General features: G+C 45.2%; 1 protein-coding gene across 3 annotated transcripts in view; it reads left to right on the plus strand.

Moving 5' to 3' along the window:
- Positions 1–17,299, plus strand: part of TMTC1 (transmembrane O-mannosyltransferase targeting cadherins 1) — a 232,675-nt gene that overhangs the window by 196,624 nt on the left and 18,752 nt on the right. For all 3 annotated transcript variants that reach the window (XM_053252491.1, XM_053252492.1, XM_053252493.1), the window contains 2 exons: positions 7,231–7,339; positions 12,456–12,558. In XM_053252491.1, the coding sequence (XP_053108466.1) occupies positions 7,231–7,339; positions 12,456–12,558 (212 nt within the window). The remainder of the gene's footprint in view (positions 1–7,230; positions 7,340–12,455; positions 12,559–17,299) is intronic.

Raw genomic sequence — 17,299 nt, forward strand, 5'->3', positions numbered from 1 at the left:
CACTGATAAGCACCTACTTAGTGTTCCTTAAAGGTGCCTCTCACCACCACCACCCCCGCGCTGCCCTCACTGGCTCTGTGTGTGTGTGTGTGTGTGTGTGTGTGTGTGTGTGTGTGTGTGTGTGTGTGCACTATAAACAGATGTGGGAGTGGGGAGAGTGACCCAGATCAAGACCATGGCAGGGGGGAAGGATTCAACCTACCTGTCCATGACTGCAGTCTTAGTTCAGGTTGGGGCTCTTGGTCATTCTATTTGCAGAGAGAAAAGCAAGAATGGTAATGCCAATGGCACATAGTTTGACCCTGAGATAGTCATAATAAGCTGGTTTCTTGTAGCATTTGAGTGGCTATTATTATTATTATTATTATTAATAATAATAATAATAATAATAATAATAATAATAATTTATTTTATGGGTGCTGAACAAAGATTAAAGAGCAATACAAGCCCTGCTCAGAGCCATACAGTCTTATAGACATTAAGCAAGAGAGGGAAAGGACAGGGAAGGAAAACAAGCACATGCCTTAAAACTTCATAAAGAGAGCAGGTGAAATAGCCACTGAGGAGAGGAGAGGAGCCAAAATGGCCGATGGTCTCTCAGCCAGGCCAATGAAGAGAGCTTTGCTGTCCCCTCTTTCCTGATGCCACAAAGTGAAATGAAGCCATGTTTTCAAATTTACACTTTCTTCTGGAGTTTATTTATTGATTACATTTTTATTTCATCCTTCCTGTAAAGAACTCAAGATGGCACATGTGCTTCTTTGCCTCCTTATTTTGTCCTCACAACAAACCTGTGAGCAAGTTATGAGAGAGATTGACTGATCCGAGGTCATCTAAAGAAGTTCGTGGCTGGGCAGATGTGAACCTAAGAACAACACTCTGCCCACTAAATCATAGCAGTTTGGTTCTCTCTGCACCAAGCACTCATGTGAGTCCCCACAGCATTATGACCCAGAAACTGGTTTGCCGCCTGATCTATTGTTCATAAGAACTAGGCTAATGTTTTGAGTTTCTTGTTTTCTTGAGTTTCAATATTTTCTTCTTAGAATGTTTTCTCTCTCTGCCCCCAACAGCTCTTTGAAGCCATATTCAGAAATTACACTTGACGTGTATTCAGCTGTCTGTACACATAAAAATGTTTTTGTGTGAATGTACATGCATTTGCTTTAAAAGTGAACCTCAGTACAGGCCTGCTTAAATTTAGGGTATATATAGGAAGTGTACTACTGTATGTGCACTGAACATAACGTGTGAGTTACTATATGTGCATACACTGTTCACAGATTGTATGTGCGTTGAACAGGGCTAGAGTATTCAATGTTGGGGGGAAACTGCAGTCCAGGAGCACAGATCAACCCTAACTTTTAAATGAGACTAAAGCAGCATAAGCATAGCTATTTACACACACACACACACACACACACACACACACACACACACACCTACCTTCTAACTATTCAGTACCTGAAGTAGGATGTTGACCTTGTCCCTGATGTAGCACAAATGCCAGTATTAAAGGAAAGAAGGGGGATGGGGGCATGTTTTAGAAAAATAGAAGAATGCACATTCTAGACATTTAGTGCTTTGTTAATGGTCACAGGACTGGTTTTTCAAGTCTCCCCATGTATCCGAGCACTCGGTAATATACCTGCAAAAAGCTCGTACAAAATAACTTGCTGCCTAAAGAACCAATAAGCCATTCATGAAACTTGATCAAGTGACCAGCCCTGGAGCCCCTAATTATGGCCCCAACAAGAGGGCGGGCTGCTAGTGTTTCTAGATTATGAATAGGGCCCCACACTTTACTTTTTTCTTTTAATCAGGGGAAGCTACGTGTCCCGGCATGCAAGAGCAAAAACATCCCTCCACTAAGATTGATATCAGGAGAATCAGTTTTGATGTTCAACTATCCAAACTGCCTTCCCTTAGGATGTATATCGAAGGATACATAATTTGAGTGGTGCGCCTGTGGTGGAAGTTCACTTCCCAGATTTGGGGCATGTGTACAACCTTCTTTTATGAATTGTGTCTAGGGGAAAACTTGTTATTTGGGTTCTCAGTAGAAAATGAATTTGCAAAGCACTGATTGGTTGAACATTGTATCGATCACAAAGTCACCTCTCTGCTCCTTTGCAGAGCAGTTTTTAAAGCCTTTTTAGATGACTGAATAGCATACTAAACAAAGGAGCAGACAAACATGCAAAGTGCTTGAGAACAAAACGTTCTTTAGAGGAGATTCTTGTAGAACTAAATACTAAGTATTTATTAGTGAAGTACACTTTGGATAGGAAAGACCTAATCCTTAATCTAAAGAACTACATAATGAAGAGGGAGGGAGGGTGTGAGGGAGGGATAGAGGTTCCCATCTGCTCTCTTAAGAGGAAAGGAAGGGATTCTGACTCAGCACAGGAAATACGTGTAGTCATATCAGGGGTCATAGAGTAGTAGAGACAAGTAGGACAGCTAGGGAGACCCTTACTCACTATCTCTACTCCCAATGTTTGTGAAGCACTGGGAGAAAAGGGCACAGCATTCGATTACTTTGCTGTACGTGAGTCTCTTGAGCAGGGGTGCAGCTAGGGGAGAGGGGTCCCATGTTCACCCTTCTCCCCAGCAGCCCCTCAGAATGAGGGGGAGAGTGAAGAAAATAGGGAGGAGTGGAGCTGGGGGGGTGTCTCGAGAGCTGGGGGGCCCGAGTTCTTAGAATCCACTCAATTATAGCTACACCCCTGCTCCTGAGGATCAAAGGAAGGAGGAAGCAGCCCCTGGAACTCCCACCCAGAGCTATCTCACAACACTCCTTTCCCCTTAATATTTCGCATTTAGCACTATACCACTTTAAAGTTATTTTAATTTGCTTTCAAATTTATGTGTGGTAAGCTCTAAGGAAGAAGATATAATTGACACATTTGCATAAGTTCAGAGTTGACAAGACAGATTGCTTTCTCATTTCAGTTTGACTTCTTCTAAATCAGGAAATAGCAGCTCCGGGTGAACTTCAGCTGGAGCTGGCTTGACAGGAGATGCCTGACTGCTGCCAAAAGCAGCATCCCTGGGTCTCCTTGCCTGTGCCACCCTTCTTATCATCTGGTCTTACAAAACTCCCAGCATGCAGCAGTTAATAAAGCAGAATTGGGTTGGAGAAACTTGCAACACAGAGTTATTGCACTGCATGTCTTTTTCATAGAAAACATTGAATGGGGTCGGGGTTGTTGAGGAATGGAGATGTTGCCACTTGTGTACCATAATGTCTAATTCTGGATTCCAATTTCTGCTACCACTACTGTGTTAGATTCCCTGATTCACTGGCCAGGCCAGAAAGCTCAGGCCCAAGAACAATTCAATGGCAAGGTTGCCAATGCAGCAGAGTAGCTGTCCAGCCAAGGAGCCGCACAGAACAATGGAGCAGAAGGAGGTGTTGCACCAGCAACAAGCAGCTAAACACCATCCAAGCAGTTGTATAGCTGACCATGCTGCCCTGCTCCCTCCTGGAGCATCAAAAGAGTCCTGTTCTAAAGCACACCATAGTTCTTGTTTTTTCCTGCTGAGTAGTACAGCTGCTCATGCATTGCATCTCCTGGTCTGGGCTTCTGCTTGGATTTATTCCATCTCTGTCATAGTAATAATTGAAGAGGGTCTGGAGCAGGACTGCTTGTCAAGGCAGGAGTCATTGGGCCTCCTCAGTGGAGGAGGATGCCTCCACTGAGCATATTTAGAGCAAGATGCCTCTAAATACCAGTTGCAGGGGAGCAGGGCATGCCCAGGGAACAGCAGGAGAGAGAGCATGCCCTCACCTCCTGCCTGTGGGTTTCTCAGGGACCTCTGGTGGGCCACTGTGTAAAACAGAATGCTGGACTTGGTGGGCCTTGGGCCTGATCTAGCAGGGCTGTTCTTATGGTGGTCCCAGGATATTTGTTGGGGTCCACTGACTCCCTTGGGCCCTATACGTGCTGAGATCAACAGACCTCTCATCCAGTTCTGGCTCTGAGCTGGTCATGACAGAAAGGTGGCAGGCTGTGACATCAGTCAGCCAGAACTACTGGAAAAATTGTCTGCTCCATTGGAGCCAGGAGTGAGTATTGAATAGCCTACCAGTTCTTCATTTCCAAAATGTTTTGGAGGTAGGCTTGAAAATGCATCAACAAAAATGTTGATGGTTTGGAAACAGTAGAAAGTAAAAGTAAGAAATGCACAAATTCTTCATCATTTCAAATGAAGTTCTTCAAAGTGCTGTCTCATCTTCTTGTATATGCATAGCAATTTCAGAATATTATTGACCAAGTGGGCAGAAACATTGGAGTTTGGTATCTGCCATGTTTTTCAAAATAAGATGTAATTGTGATAAAGAGAGTACGGCACAGCCTTCTAGCTCAACAAAGCATGCCGTGAAAACTTCTGGTCATGCTACTGGTTTGGAGTAGTCCCTTTCACAACATATTTACCCCTCCACCCAGACATTCCTTTTCCTCTCTTTCCCCTTACAAGTTAGAATACTTAGAACACATACAGCAAAACAAAAGAATGAGAATAGAAATGGGTCTATATAGATCTGCATTTCTGAAGACACCATGCCTCTTATCATGCTAATGATTCTACATCAGTGCCTCGCCCTGTTTGGGTTTTCAGAAAAAGTAGCTTAAAACCAGCATTTTAAAAATCCAGAAATACCTCGAGAGAAGCTAGAATTTGCATCACAAAGCCCTACTTGTGTGTGGAGTGGGTCCAAGGATTTCGTCGGGAGTTCGGAGTAAGTTTGGCGGGTGTGTGAATGCACACACTCTCTCCCGAAGGAGATTCGGGGTAGAAGCCCTGTGTGTAAAGCCTCCAGGTAAAGATAAAGTTGTGCCGTTGAGTCGGTGTCGACTCCTGGTGACCACATAGCCCTGTGGTTTTCTTTGTTAGAATACAGGAGGGGTTTACCATTGCCATCTCCCATGCAGTATGAGATGGAACCTTTCAGCATCTTCCTATATCGCTGCTGCCTGATATAGGTGTTTCCCATAGTCTGGGATACATACCAGCGGGGATTCGAACCAGCAACCTCTTGCTCCCTAGACAAGTTACTTCCTCGCTGCTCTATTAGGTGGCTTATCACCAGGTAGGCCTGGGAAATCCTCCTGCCTTAAACCTTGGAGAGCCGCCACCAGTTGATGTAGGCAGTACTGAAGTAGATGGACCAATGGTCTGATTTGGTAGAACATAGCTTCTACCTGGTGTCCGTAGACTGTAAGGCAGCTCACACAATTGTTAATTGGGTAGGGCGAGCATCCAACCCATCTTCGGGAGCTTGCGCACTCCAGTTTTTCAGAATCATCTGTTAGAAAACACCTAGGTTGGAGGAGGGTGGAGTAACTGTCTATGAGGGTGGAGTGGTTGCTTCTCCAGTTCCTCCTCCCTTGCCAGGTAGGTTGGAGGCTTTGGAACGCCCTCTCCAAAGAGCTCAGCCATGCTCCCACCCTCAATTTTCTCTAAAAACAATTGAAAACAAATCTTTTAAAAGAGGCTTTAAAATGTTTCATCTCTGTTTATATCAGGTAGGTTCTTTAGTTTTGATAGTTCTTAGGTTTTGGCTTTTGAAATAACTTTTTAATTTGGAACTTTAAAAAAAGTTGTAATTTTCAGTGTGCTTTTAGCCTGGTTTTTAATTCGTTTAACTTATATTTGGTTTAACTTTATTAGTCTTATTTTACACTGTATCTTTTTATTTGTCTTGTGAGCTGCCTCGAGCCAATGTGGTTTTAGCCTGGTTTTAAACTCGTTTAACTTATATTTGGTTTAACTTTATTAGTCTTATTTTACACTGTATCTTTTTATTTGTCTTGTGAGCTGCCTGAGCAGTAATGCACTGGAGGGGCGGGGTATAAATAATTTAAATAAATAAATAAAGCCTTGTTCAAGTGCTGGGTAGGATGGCGCCACCCTACCCAGCTCCTGTCTCACAGACAGTCACTCCCCGGTGTTCCTACCTGGTTGCTTGCTAATAAAGGTAAAGTGTGCCGTTGAGTCTGTGTCGACTCCTGGTGTCCACAGAGCCCTGTGGTTGCCCTGTGGTTTACCATTGCCATCTCCCACACAGTATGAGATAATGCCTTTCAGCATCTTCCTAGACAATCGGAAATTGGGAGCGCTCACAGCTCTCAAAGCTCACATTTGTCCTACCCCATTAATGATTTGGCAAATTGCTTTTGTGTTGATTATCTCTGGTTTGTGTAGAGTTTTGAAAGTAGAGAGATTACCTTCTCCCTCATTGTAAGGATCACAGGTTTATTACATGTTTATCCTGTCCTACTTTTAGTTAGAGCACATGTCCTCTGCATTTTATCCTCTCAACAACCCTGTGAGGTAGGTGGGCGGAGGGAGAGTCAAAGAGTTTCATGGCTGATCAGGTATCTTGGATCTCCCCAGTCTGGTCCTAGTATGATACTCTAAGCCAGTGGTTCCCAACCTGGGTTCCTCCCGATGTTGCTGAACTACAACTCCCATCACCCCCAGCCACAATAAATTGTAGCTGGGAATGATAGGTGTTGTAGTTTAGCAACATTAGGAGGAACCCAGGTTGGGAACCACTGCTCTAAACACTATCCCATACTTGCTCCACTAGATAGTTATTTTAAGACTGAGACACTTAAGTTGTCTGGGTAAGGGTGAGAGCTCCTGTGTTTCTCTAAGGTTGACCTGGTTTACTTAAAAAAGGATATTCATTTTTTTGGAACCTTGTAGGCTCCAAGGGACTTTTCAAAGAGGCTCACAAAAGATCCTCAGCATAAAATGGCATGGAAGTCTAGAATCAGGAACAGAAATATCACGGTTTCCACATGGAGTCTCACTTTCCTCCTCAAGTATCTCCTGTTTCCCAGCAGGCCTGCCTGGGTCTCTGGGAGGTTTCTGTTGTTGCCTGACACATGGAATGAAGTGCTGAAAAGTAAGAGAGGGGACACTGTGGGGATCGCTTGTGCTGCCCAGCAGGAGAAGGAAAACCTCACCAGCAGGTGCCAGGGCACAAAATTTTGCACGTATCCAGTGAATGTTCCCACTCTTTTTCATGCTGACAGGCTGTGGAACATGATCCTGCCCCAGGAGACGCTCGATAGAGGCGATTTAATTATTTAGCCCTTTCTGTAAAGGATAAGACAGGCACTTTCGAGTCTGTTAACGGTGTTTTAATCAATAGGGGAGCTGAGAAAGTTATTAAAAGAGCTGCCTTTTTTCCTCCTATCATATGACTCGCAGGTCCCAAGGGAAGAAGGAGGAAGCTGCTCTCTTGCTGAGAGATTCCATTCAGTATGGACCAGACTTTGCAGATGCCTACTCCAGCCTTGCTTCACTCTTGGCTGAACAGGTAATCCGTTGCACTTTGGTTCACCTAGCCTGTGTGCTTTCTCTGTTCTGTGTACTAATGTTACCTTTTGGTCTGTCTGAACTTTACTACTGGAGCCATACCTGTGATGGGTGGGTTTGGATGTACATTCTTTGCAGGAGAAAAATATGAAAAAGAACTCAAAAACTATTCTGCCCCTTGATAACCCCAACCATGCCTGAATTCTGGGGCTTGTATCAGTTATGCATGTTCATTGCAAATACTGGCTGACATGATGCACAATGCAATACCGGCATCAGCCATTGGCTGATGCTGCTATTTACATGACAGGCTGTCCTGGTGGTGTTACGCAAATGGGTAATTGCAGAACTTCTTTAAAATGTGTGTCTGCAGTTGCGCACTACTACTTACATTGTTTCTAGTGGAAGTGGTGCTGTGCAACTTCAGGTGCACAATTTTAAATAGTTGTGCAATGGCCCTCTTACGCAGTACTGCCAGGGCTGCCTGTCACATGCGCAGCGGTGCCAACTGATGGGCAATGCCATTGTCACATCATGTCAGCCATTGAGGCGCTTTGCACGACACGTAGCCGCTCGTAGTTGGGCAGCTGAATCAGCCGCCCACACGACTGCCAGCTCCATCACGGAGCTGGCAGGGGCTGTGGGGATTGGGGGTTTCACGGCCCCCAGGATGCCCCATGTGAGTGCACAGGGCATCCTGGAGAGACGCCCGAGCCCGGTAGGCTGCTTGCAGCCTCCTGGCCGGGGGTCTGTTCATGTGTCACCATGCACTGTGGCAACACACGAGCAACAAAATGAGGTTAACGTAGTGCTCGCTCTGTTAACCTCATTTAAGGGGAGGGTGGTTTATTTAGGTGGGCTAGCCACCTTGGGAGCACCGGGCTCACCTGTGAGCCCAGTGGTTCCCACGACCACTGGAAAGTGGGCAAAGCTCCCTCAGCCCGCTTTCCATTGATCGTGGGAATAGCTTCATTATCTCTTTTTTGCATACTCTGTTTTCTTTCTGCTAGCCAGAGAGGTAAGGAGCTATGCAGGGCACAAATGATCTCTGAAAATCTTGCACAGTCACCTGCCATAAATCTTGTTTGTGATCTGGGGCATTAGGCTCGAGTGTGTACTCCCTCAATGCACAAATAAGAGAACATTTGATGTTAACATTTGACTTATGTACATAGCAAGTGCATACAGTATATCTAATTCTTGCCATTCTTCCCCCTCAACAAAAGGAGAGGAGAAATCATGGGAATACCAACAAGGCTGGTTCCCCCAACCAGCAGTAGGGGAGGACAGGTGTCCTACCCAAGTGTCAGAGCTGTGCACATTCCCGTTTTGTGATTGTGTGCAAAAGGAAGGTAGAGGCAAGGGAAGTTATCACCTCAGGCTCCCACTGGGTGGGAGGGCTTTTCCTCCTAGCTCATTATACAGCTGGGTAGGACAAAACCCTCCACATAATCACTCCCCCAACCTTATCATAAAGCAGGAGTGCTCACAGCTCTCCCACTTGGGTAGGTCACCTGTGCTCCCCTACTGCTGGTTGTGAGAACCAGCCTAGATGGTATTCCCAACTATGGAATTGTCCCACCCTATTACTGATCATGGTAACCAGGATTCTGCTTAACCAGGATTTGCAAAACAAACCTCAGTTCAGATCTTGATAAAATTCTCGCAATCTTTCTTCAAAGGTTACCACCTTATACCACTTTGGTGTGTGTCCATATCTGTCTTCCTTCCCCAGTGGAGGCAAGTGCCCCATTTTCTAAACACTGGCCAACATGACGGACAGCTCTCTGTCAATATTAGGGAACTGCCAGGGCTGCTGCACAAGTTGAAAGGGAGCCCCAGTGGTGTAACGTGATGAGACTGCTGCAGAAACTGGTTCTGGACAGCAGCTCAGTGCTCCTTCCTTTGTTTCCAGTGGAAGGAGCGTTGCACAAAAGTGTTTTTAAGTCCTCCCGTGGCAGCCTGTCACACTACAGCATTAGGACTGCCTTTCAAGTTGCACAGCAACAGTCCTGACTATCATCGACGGAGGGCTGTCCGAGATATAAAAAGTAAAAATAATTTTAAAAATAATAATCGATGGAGGACAGTCCATCTTGTCAGCCACGTGATGTAAAACATTGATGAAGCAGATCTGAAAACATTTCTGTAAACTTAAATGGAACCTTTGGCTAGTCATGATTCTTTATGTCCATAATATACTGAAATAGGCATGCTTTTTCTTTTCCCCTCATGTCCTCTATGAGTAGTGTTTAAATGTCTAATTTCATACGACTAACTGGAAAATAGTGCATGGGCTAGTCGGATAAAGGAACCAGGGCTTTGCCTTCAGAACTGCGCTCCCAGAGACTGCTTTATCTTATGTGCACAGACTGGGGAGCCACTTCTGCATGCTGATGTTTTGTTCTTTGCAGTTGGGGGTGTGAGTAAGCCCCTCCATTGAACCATCTCCCGAGAATAAATGAAATTAATTGCTCACAGTGACAACTGGCTTAAAGAGTATGGATTTTCAATAGTGTTGGAACACTGGTCAAAAGGCCATTAGAGCAATAACTAATATTGAGTCAGATGGGTTGGGACTCAGAAGCGACCATCCCTTAGCAGCTGCAATCTCCTTTGCTGCAGAAATGATAGAAGAACTATAGCAAAAGGGTTCACACTTGATCTATTGGTCCTGCACAAGTCCCGCAATCATTATCTCATGCAGTTTTGAAAAAATGAAGAGTCAGTGAAGAATAAATGAGTTTACGATCTTGAAGACCTTTGGATCATGTATTCCAAACAGGTCTCCAGACTGTAACCTTATTTACTTATTTATTTACTGACTGTTGTGCTGCAAGGATTAGGAAGAGTTGCATGTGTTCAGTGGGACTTGAGAATGGATTGGAATATGCATACCTAGAAACACTGTGCAGTTTGGATAACCAGCAGCATTTGAACCTTACCTAGTTCCAGATGTGCATTCCATTCCTCCCTTGTGGAATCAGCAGAATTGAGTGTAAAGTAGTTCCCATAAGGAAGTGGTACTTCTAACAAGAACAAGACTGCAGAACTCTGTGCAACTATACTGTATGCACGGTCTTCAAGTCTGACAGTCCAGACTCCCAGTGAACTCTCCAGGACTCAGTTTTCACTTAGGCACAGGCAGGCAGACACCATCAGGTAGAAGAAAAAGGTCTCCTGTCCCTTCCTCCCACAGTGTATGATGTTGTTTGGCCAAGTCTTGAAGACTGGGAGTATCGATTTAACCTTTTTGTGGAAGAATACTGGGAGTATCGATTTAACCTTAATGTGTGGAAGAATTCAAGGTGGGAGTGGTGCTTGTCTTCCTGGTCTCAATGCAAACTTTGTCTGGTTAGATATTCAAAGTGGGTTTTGAGATATACCAAGTCTTGGACAGCTATTCTGTTGGTTCAGCACCTCTCAAAAACACTCTGAATTTCTAGCCAGGTAAGGATTAAAAACCCCTTTCCCCACCTCATGGTCCTGATCTGGATTGGTGCTCTTCCCTGCACACCAGAGAAAAGCCAGCACTCCAGGGCTAATGTCATGACTAACATCACATCTCATTTGGCCCTAGGTGGGCCAAAGTGCTAGAAGTCACACTTCTAAATGTAACATAACCAGACTGATTAATTGTGAGTTCTGGATTTATTTTTAGAATGATTGGAGGTAGAGGCTTTTTTATTGCCTTAGTTGGTCCTACACGACACGTTTTCTCCAGTAATCTTAGACTCTAAAATGAGCCTTGACGTTCTTTTGCTCCAGTTGTTGTAAAAGGTGCACTTAAGATTAATGTGTCATGCTCAAGGGAGTTAGGTTGTAAGTCAGTGTAATTACGCTGTCCTCCCCTTGGAAGGTGATTTTCAAACCAGAACAGACTTGAAAAGAGAGAATGTTTGCAGAAAATGGCATTCTAGTAAGCCCCGAACTTACCAAGGGTGTCTAGCTGCTTTTGAAGATTTGCTACCCGTAAGAAAAGCTGCTTCTCTTGCTGGGAGACCAGCTTGTCATTCTTTCAGACATCAAAGCACCATCAGGCCCTCCTGATTTATTCTTCCAAAGTTGTTTCCATGGGAATGCTTATGATATCAAACGGTCAGAATGTAGTGTTTGATTCAGTTGTACAGCAGAATTAGCTTCCTGACTGCTCCAGACTGCTTCAGATTGCTCCAGATTGACACCAAAATCAGAGGAGGGCTTTGTGGTAATACTGTTTAAGAGAAGGCCGTGAGATGCCCAAACCAAGGCTGAAATGTTATTTCATAAGAATATTGTATTGCTGACATTTCAGCCTGTGAATCTGCCTGGTACCGAGTCAGACTGTTAGTCCATCTATCTCAGCTTTGTCTAGTCTGATGGGCATCAGCTCTCCAAGGTCTGAGACAGTGTTTGTTCTCCATTTTGTCCAGATTAACTAAGCACCAGTGTTCTGTGAGGAGCACAGTGCTCTGCTGGTCACACTGGAGGGAAACAATTTTCCCTATCTCCCCTGTCCCGGAAGTGCTCCTTGTGATCCGGAAGTGGGACCTTGAGGGCTGCATGTTCCTGAGTGATCCACTTTTAGGTTGCAAGCAATACTTCTGTGGATGGGGGAGTTGCGGGGGGGGGGAACAAAACACAAAACTCTGCGAGTGCCTTCGTCTGGAAGGCAGCAGCATGCATGGAACACCAGCACTTTTCTGCTCAGGATGTTGGCCACTGGCTGACATGATGAGGAAAATGTCTCAAATGCCTAACTTGTCCTTTTGCAGGTGAAACTCGATATTCACGGTCCCAACAGCTGCGATTCCGTGTATCTGCAGTTGGGCAATTGACACCTAACCTCAGTATAAGCGGTAAATAAAAGAGTTTAAAACCATGTATCTGTGGTTCCTAGGTGGCCAGAAATGACCTCCGAGGTGCATCTGCAGCTTCAGCCGAGAATGGGATCCCCATGGATAATGAAGTCCACCTGTAATTTCAGTGGGACTACTTTGAGTAATTTTCCTCATGTCAACCAGTAATTCCCCCCTCCTGATAATCCGTTTCCATGAAAGACTTGTACAGGAAACCATTAATTGGGAGGCTAACTGCCCTGTGAGTAATCCTGTTTGCAAACTCGTTCTGTTTTTAAGGACCAATTAAAAGAAGCTGAAGAAGTGTATCAGGCTGGAATAGTGAATTGCCCAGAGAGCTCCGATCTGCACAACAACTATGGTGTATTCTTAGTTGATACTGGTAAGTCATAAAGGAGCTAGGTTTTCTCTACCTTATCTGGGTTATTGCTCTGTTCTCAATGATTTATTTTTTTTTAAAAAAAACAATACCCTGAGGTTTAATCTGTACTTGAGACACCCACCAGAGTAACTGGAAACTTATCTGAGCATTCTTATTGTATGTAAATAGGAGGATTGAGACTAAGCTATTTGCTTAGTTTTGGGTTCATTTTCATGAAAAGTGCCACACACACACACACACACACAGACACACCGCCTTACTCTGAAGGCTCACAGTGATGGTTCACAACCATAACATATCTTGCGGTGACACCATGAACAGAATCACATTGGTCACCACAACCCAGAGGAGGGTTCCCCATGAGACACGCCAGGCAATGGCCTCAGGCAGTAACTGTGCTAAGGGGTAGTGAGTGCAGGCATCCCCTCCCATGGTGTCACCTCACCTGCCTGCCGCTGCTGCTGCTGCTGCTCTTGGCTCCTTGCCATCTCCCTGTGTGTCTCACACTTTCCTGATGGTCCTAAACACCAACACCAGCCTCACCTCCCTTGCTGGTGCTGCTGTCCTCTTTCCCCCTCACCAGGCATGCTGACACCTTAAGCAGCAAGTCAACAGTATGTTTGCCTGATATGTTTCCAGGCAAAGTACAAAGTGCTGGTTATTACCTTTTAAAGCCCTGAATGGCTTCGGTCTGAGTTAGCTGAAAGAGTGCCTTTCTCTACAAGATCCCCACCACCCATTAAGATCATTAGGAGAGGTCCGCCTTCGGGTGCCACCAGTTAATCTGGTGGCGACCTGGGATCGGGCCTTCTCCGTTGTCACCCCTAGATTGTGGAATGCGCTTTCCGTGGATATAAGAGGATCAATGGTCTTCCTTGGAGGCCTTCAGGAGAGCCTTAAAGACCCATCTTTTAAGCCTGGCTTTTAATGATGTCTAGTTTTTAATTTTAATTTTATCTGGTTTAAATGTTTTTTAAAAAAAATTAATTGTTTTATTAAGTGTTTTTTATTTTAATGTAAATCTCCCTGAGCCATGTTAGGAAGGGCGGTATATAAATCAAACAAACAAATAAATAAAAGTAGCAACTCAGGAAGGATAGAGCTTCTTGAGCACAGTGGCTTTCCTCGTTGCCCCTGCTTCACTAGCTGCCAAGATCTGGCTGGATTACGCACCCTCCCACCCCCCCAGCCCCATATCCCCTGCACCTTCTGCCAAAGTGTGCTGCATTTTGCTTCTGAAATGATGTTTCTCAAATTTGCTAGCTGTTGGAGCTAGCAAAACAGTGGCCACGAGCTGCTGCATGCAAGAAGCCAAGTTGCCATTGCTGCTATTGACCTGCAAGGTAAAGCACCAGCACACCTGGAAGGTGAGGCAGCCTGGTGATAGGGAATAGGGCAGGGCTGGCCTCAGCGACAGGGGAGGGATCACCTTTTGCCTCTAGCAGCGAAAGATGAAAGACGGTGAGCTGGTGATGCTGCCACAGCCAACCGAACTAAATAGGCAGAGGAGGAAAATGGTGCAAGCAGCCGCAGCAAAGCTACAAAAGGATGCCAAAAAGCATTGGGGGGAAATAGCTGTTTGGAAAGGTGAGCATTTTTTCCAGTAGTCCTATGCTGTAGAAAATGCCAATTCCAAAACGAAAATTGAAGTTGGTTTCTGGTGCAGCTCTTAAGAAGTGAGTAACTAACTGAATACGTTCTAAATCAGCTCCTAGATTGGCTGGTCACACTATATGCATTTAGAAGGATTGTAATTAGCAGTGATATAGCCAGCCTGTAACTTTTCTGGTGCACTCTGCCAGCAGAGTACAGCCTTTTTCTTTCTCTCAGGGCCTAGCAAGGGCTGTTTACCGTATCCTGACAATAATGCGAAATGACCACTCCAAGCCACAAACGCTCCAACCACTTCTTTGGCTTTTTTTCTGCAGCTGCTCAGCAGTGACAAAACAGCTCTTCAATCTGGAGAAGCAAAGCACAGCTGCTGTAAAATAAACAAGGGTTTGGAATAGGCACGGTTTGGCCAAATGCAAATGCTGTGACTTGGAGTGGGAGAATGGTTTTCCTCAGTGGCCCTGGTGACGGGATGCAGAGCGCTCAGCTGTTATGCTCCTGGTTCAGATCCAAGTCCCCTGCCCGGCACATGCAAAATAGAAGTGGCCACTGCAAATGACACTTTTTAATGGGCTGCATTTGAATAGCAAACCAAGAAAGTAAGGTACCCTTTCACTTGTCAAGGTCACCTCCTCCAAAACAGGCTTGAAAGACATGGCTGAGCTATTGGCAACTAAGCTTTTGCCATTTTGCTAGGCCATGAGCTACTGTGACCAGCATCTCCCAGAGGTAAAATGGTGACAAGATGCTTTTAACATCTGGAGGAGAGTCTTTTAAAAGGCAAGCCATGGCAGGAAGAGTAGGTTTGGACGTCTTACCAATTTGTTGGTGATCAGTTGCCCTTGGACAATATTAGCTATGTAACCTGGTGCTCTGGCTCAGCTTTTACAAATATATTGTGCTGGGGCGTAGCAAGGTTAAGAACATAGGAATCTGCCATATACCATGTCAGAAAATGAGTCCATTGACTCATTTGTCAGTTTTGTTCTCAGTAGTAGACCTGAGTGTTGTCTACACTGGCGGATTAAAGGAGAGGCAGTAAAGGCAGCTGCCTACAGCGGCAAAATTCCCCTAGCGGCAAATTTTGGAGTTGAGTTAAATGAAAAGAAATTCTTTTCACCTTTAAAACCTCTCCTCGTGCACCCGCCCGCCCACCTCCCGAATTATGACGGTGCGGTGGCAGGTGTGTGCTGGAGGGCAATGGGCTCATTGGCGGAGGAGAGAGCAGGCAGGCAGCGATAGCTCCCAACACAAGCCCGCCTACCTCCCAAATGCCAGCAGTTGCCCGATTGGGGGCCTTTTGGCGTACAGAAAGACCCCAAAGTGGGCGATTGCTGGCATTTGAGAGGTAAGCGGGCTTGTGTTAGGCAGTATTGCCGCCCTCTCTGCTGCCAGTTTGGCTTATGCTAGGAGGTCTTGCTGCCAGCCTGCTTTCTCCGCCGCCAGTGCGCCCACTGCCATCCTGCATGCACCCACCACCACACCATCATCATTTGGGAGGCAGGCGAGCGGGTGCACGAGGAGCCTTTGCAGTTTTTAAGGTTAAAAAAATAGATTTAATTAAAAAAATAAAAATAAAAAACCCTTACTTGCAAAGCTGCCTATTGGCAGCAAAGAGCTTAATCCACCCCTGATTGTCTATACCAGGCCTGCTCAACTTAGGCCCACCCAGCTGTTTTTGGACTACAACTCCCATAATTCACAGCCACAGCAGCCAATAGCCAGAGATTATGGGAATTGTAGGCCAACATCTGCAGGAGGGCCGAAGTTGAGCAGGCCTGGTCTATACAGACTGGCAGCGGCTTCTCCAAAGTTACAGGCAGGAATCTCTCTCAGCCCTATCTTGGAGATGCTGCCAGGGAGGGAACTTGGAAACTTCTTCTCTTCCCAGAGTGGCCCCTTTCCCTAAGGGAAGTATCTTACAATACTCACATTTAGTCTCCCATTCAAATGGGAGATATTTCCCTTAAGGGATGTGGCAGCTCTGGGAAGATCACTTGCATGTTTGCATGCAGAAAGTTTCAAGTTCCCTCCCTGGTACCTCCAAGATAAGGTTGAGAGAGACTCCTGCAAGCACTCTTGGAGAAACCGCTGCCAGTCTGTGTTTGTTTGTTTGTTTGTTTATTTATTACATTTTATATCCCACTCTTCCTCCAAGGAGCCCAGAGCGGTGTACTACATACTTATGTTTCTCCTCACAACAACCCTGTGAAGTAGGTTAGGCTGAGAGAGAAGTAACTGGCCCAGAGTCATCCAGCTGGTATCCTGGCTGAATGGGGATTTGAACTCTGGTCTCCCCAGTCCTAGTCCAGCACTCTAACCACTACACCATGCTGGCTGTCCAGCATGTAGAGAATAGTGAGCTAAATGGACCAATGTTCTGACTTGGAATAAGGCAGCTTCCTCTGTTCCTATTCCTCTGGCTTAGAAACATTTTTAAAACACATATACTTCCTGCAGTCAGCCCATATATTCATATGATATCAACAGTGAAGAGCAAACTCTAAAATAATATAACAAACAGCAAAAAAGCAGCTTTGAACTGCTAGATTAACCTAGAGGAAACTTTACAAGTAGTAAAGTGCACTGTCTCACAGGCATATAAACATAAACAAGCAGAGGCAAACGACATAAACCCAGCCTGGTTGTTAATGATACCACTTAAAACTGAACAAGAGAGACTTTGTCTGGTGCCTAATAGACAACAGAGATGGTGTCAGGTGTATCTCCCTTGAAAGGGAGCTGTCAATGCCCCTGGTGCTTCACAGCTGGGCTTCATTCAGTTCATCTCTTGTTGCAAGGTCCAATTTATTTATTCATTCATTTAGAGCATTTCTACCCCCACCTTCTGATCTGGGGACCCTTCCCCCTAGGCAGCTTACATTAAAAATAAATAAAATCAAAACAGCTGTGTGGCAGCAGTGAAAAAGGCAAGCTCCAAGCTAGGAATGATTAGGAAAATAATTGGAAAATACTATTGGCAATATTAGAATGCCCTTGTACAAATCTATGGTGCAGCCACATTTGGAATACTGTATTAGGGTTGCCAACACTCCTTTGGCAGAAATTGGGACAGGGACTCCAGGGGGGCCAGAGGCATGGCCACCTAGGGGCGGGGATTTAAAAAAAA

This window comes from Hemicordylus capensis, chromosome 5, assembly GCF_027244095.1.
Source record: "Hemicordylus capensis ecotype Gifberg chromosome 5, rHemCap1.1.pri, whole genome shotgun sequence".
Classification (NCBI taxonomy): Eukaryota; Metazoa; Chordata; class Lepidosauria; order Squamata; family Cordylidae; genus Hemicordylus; species Hemicordylus capensis.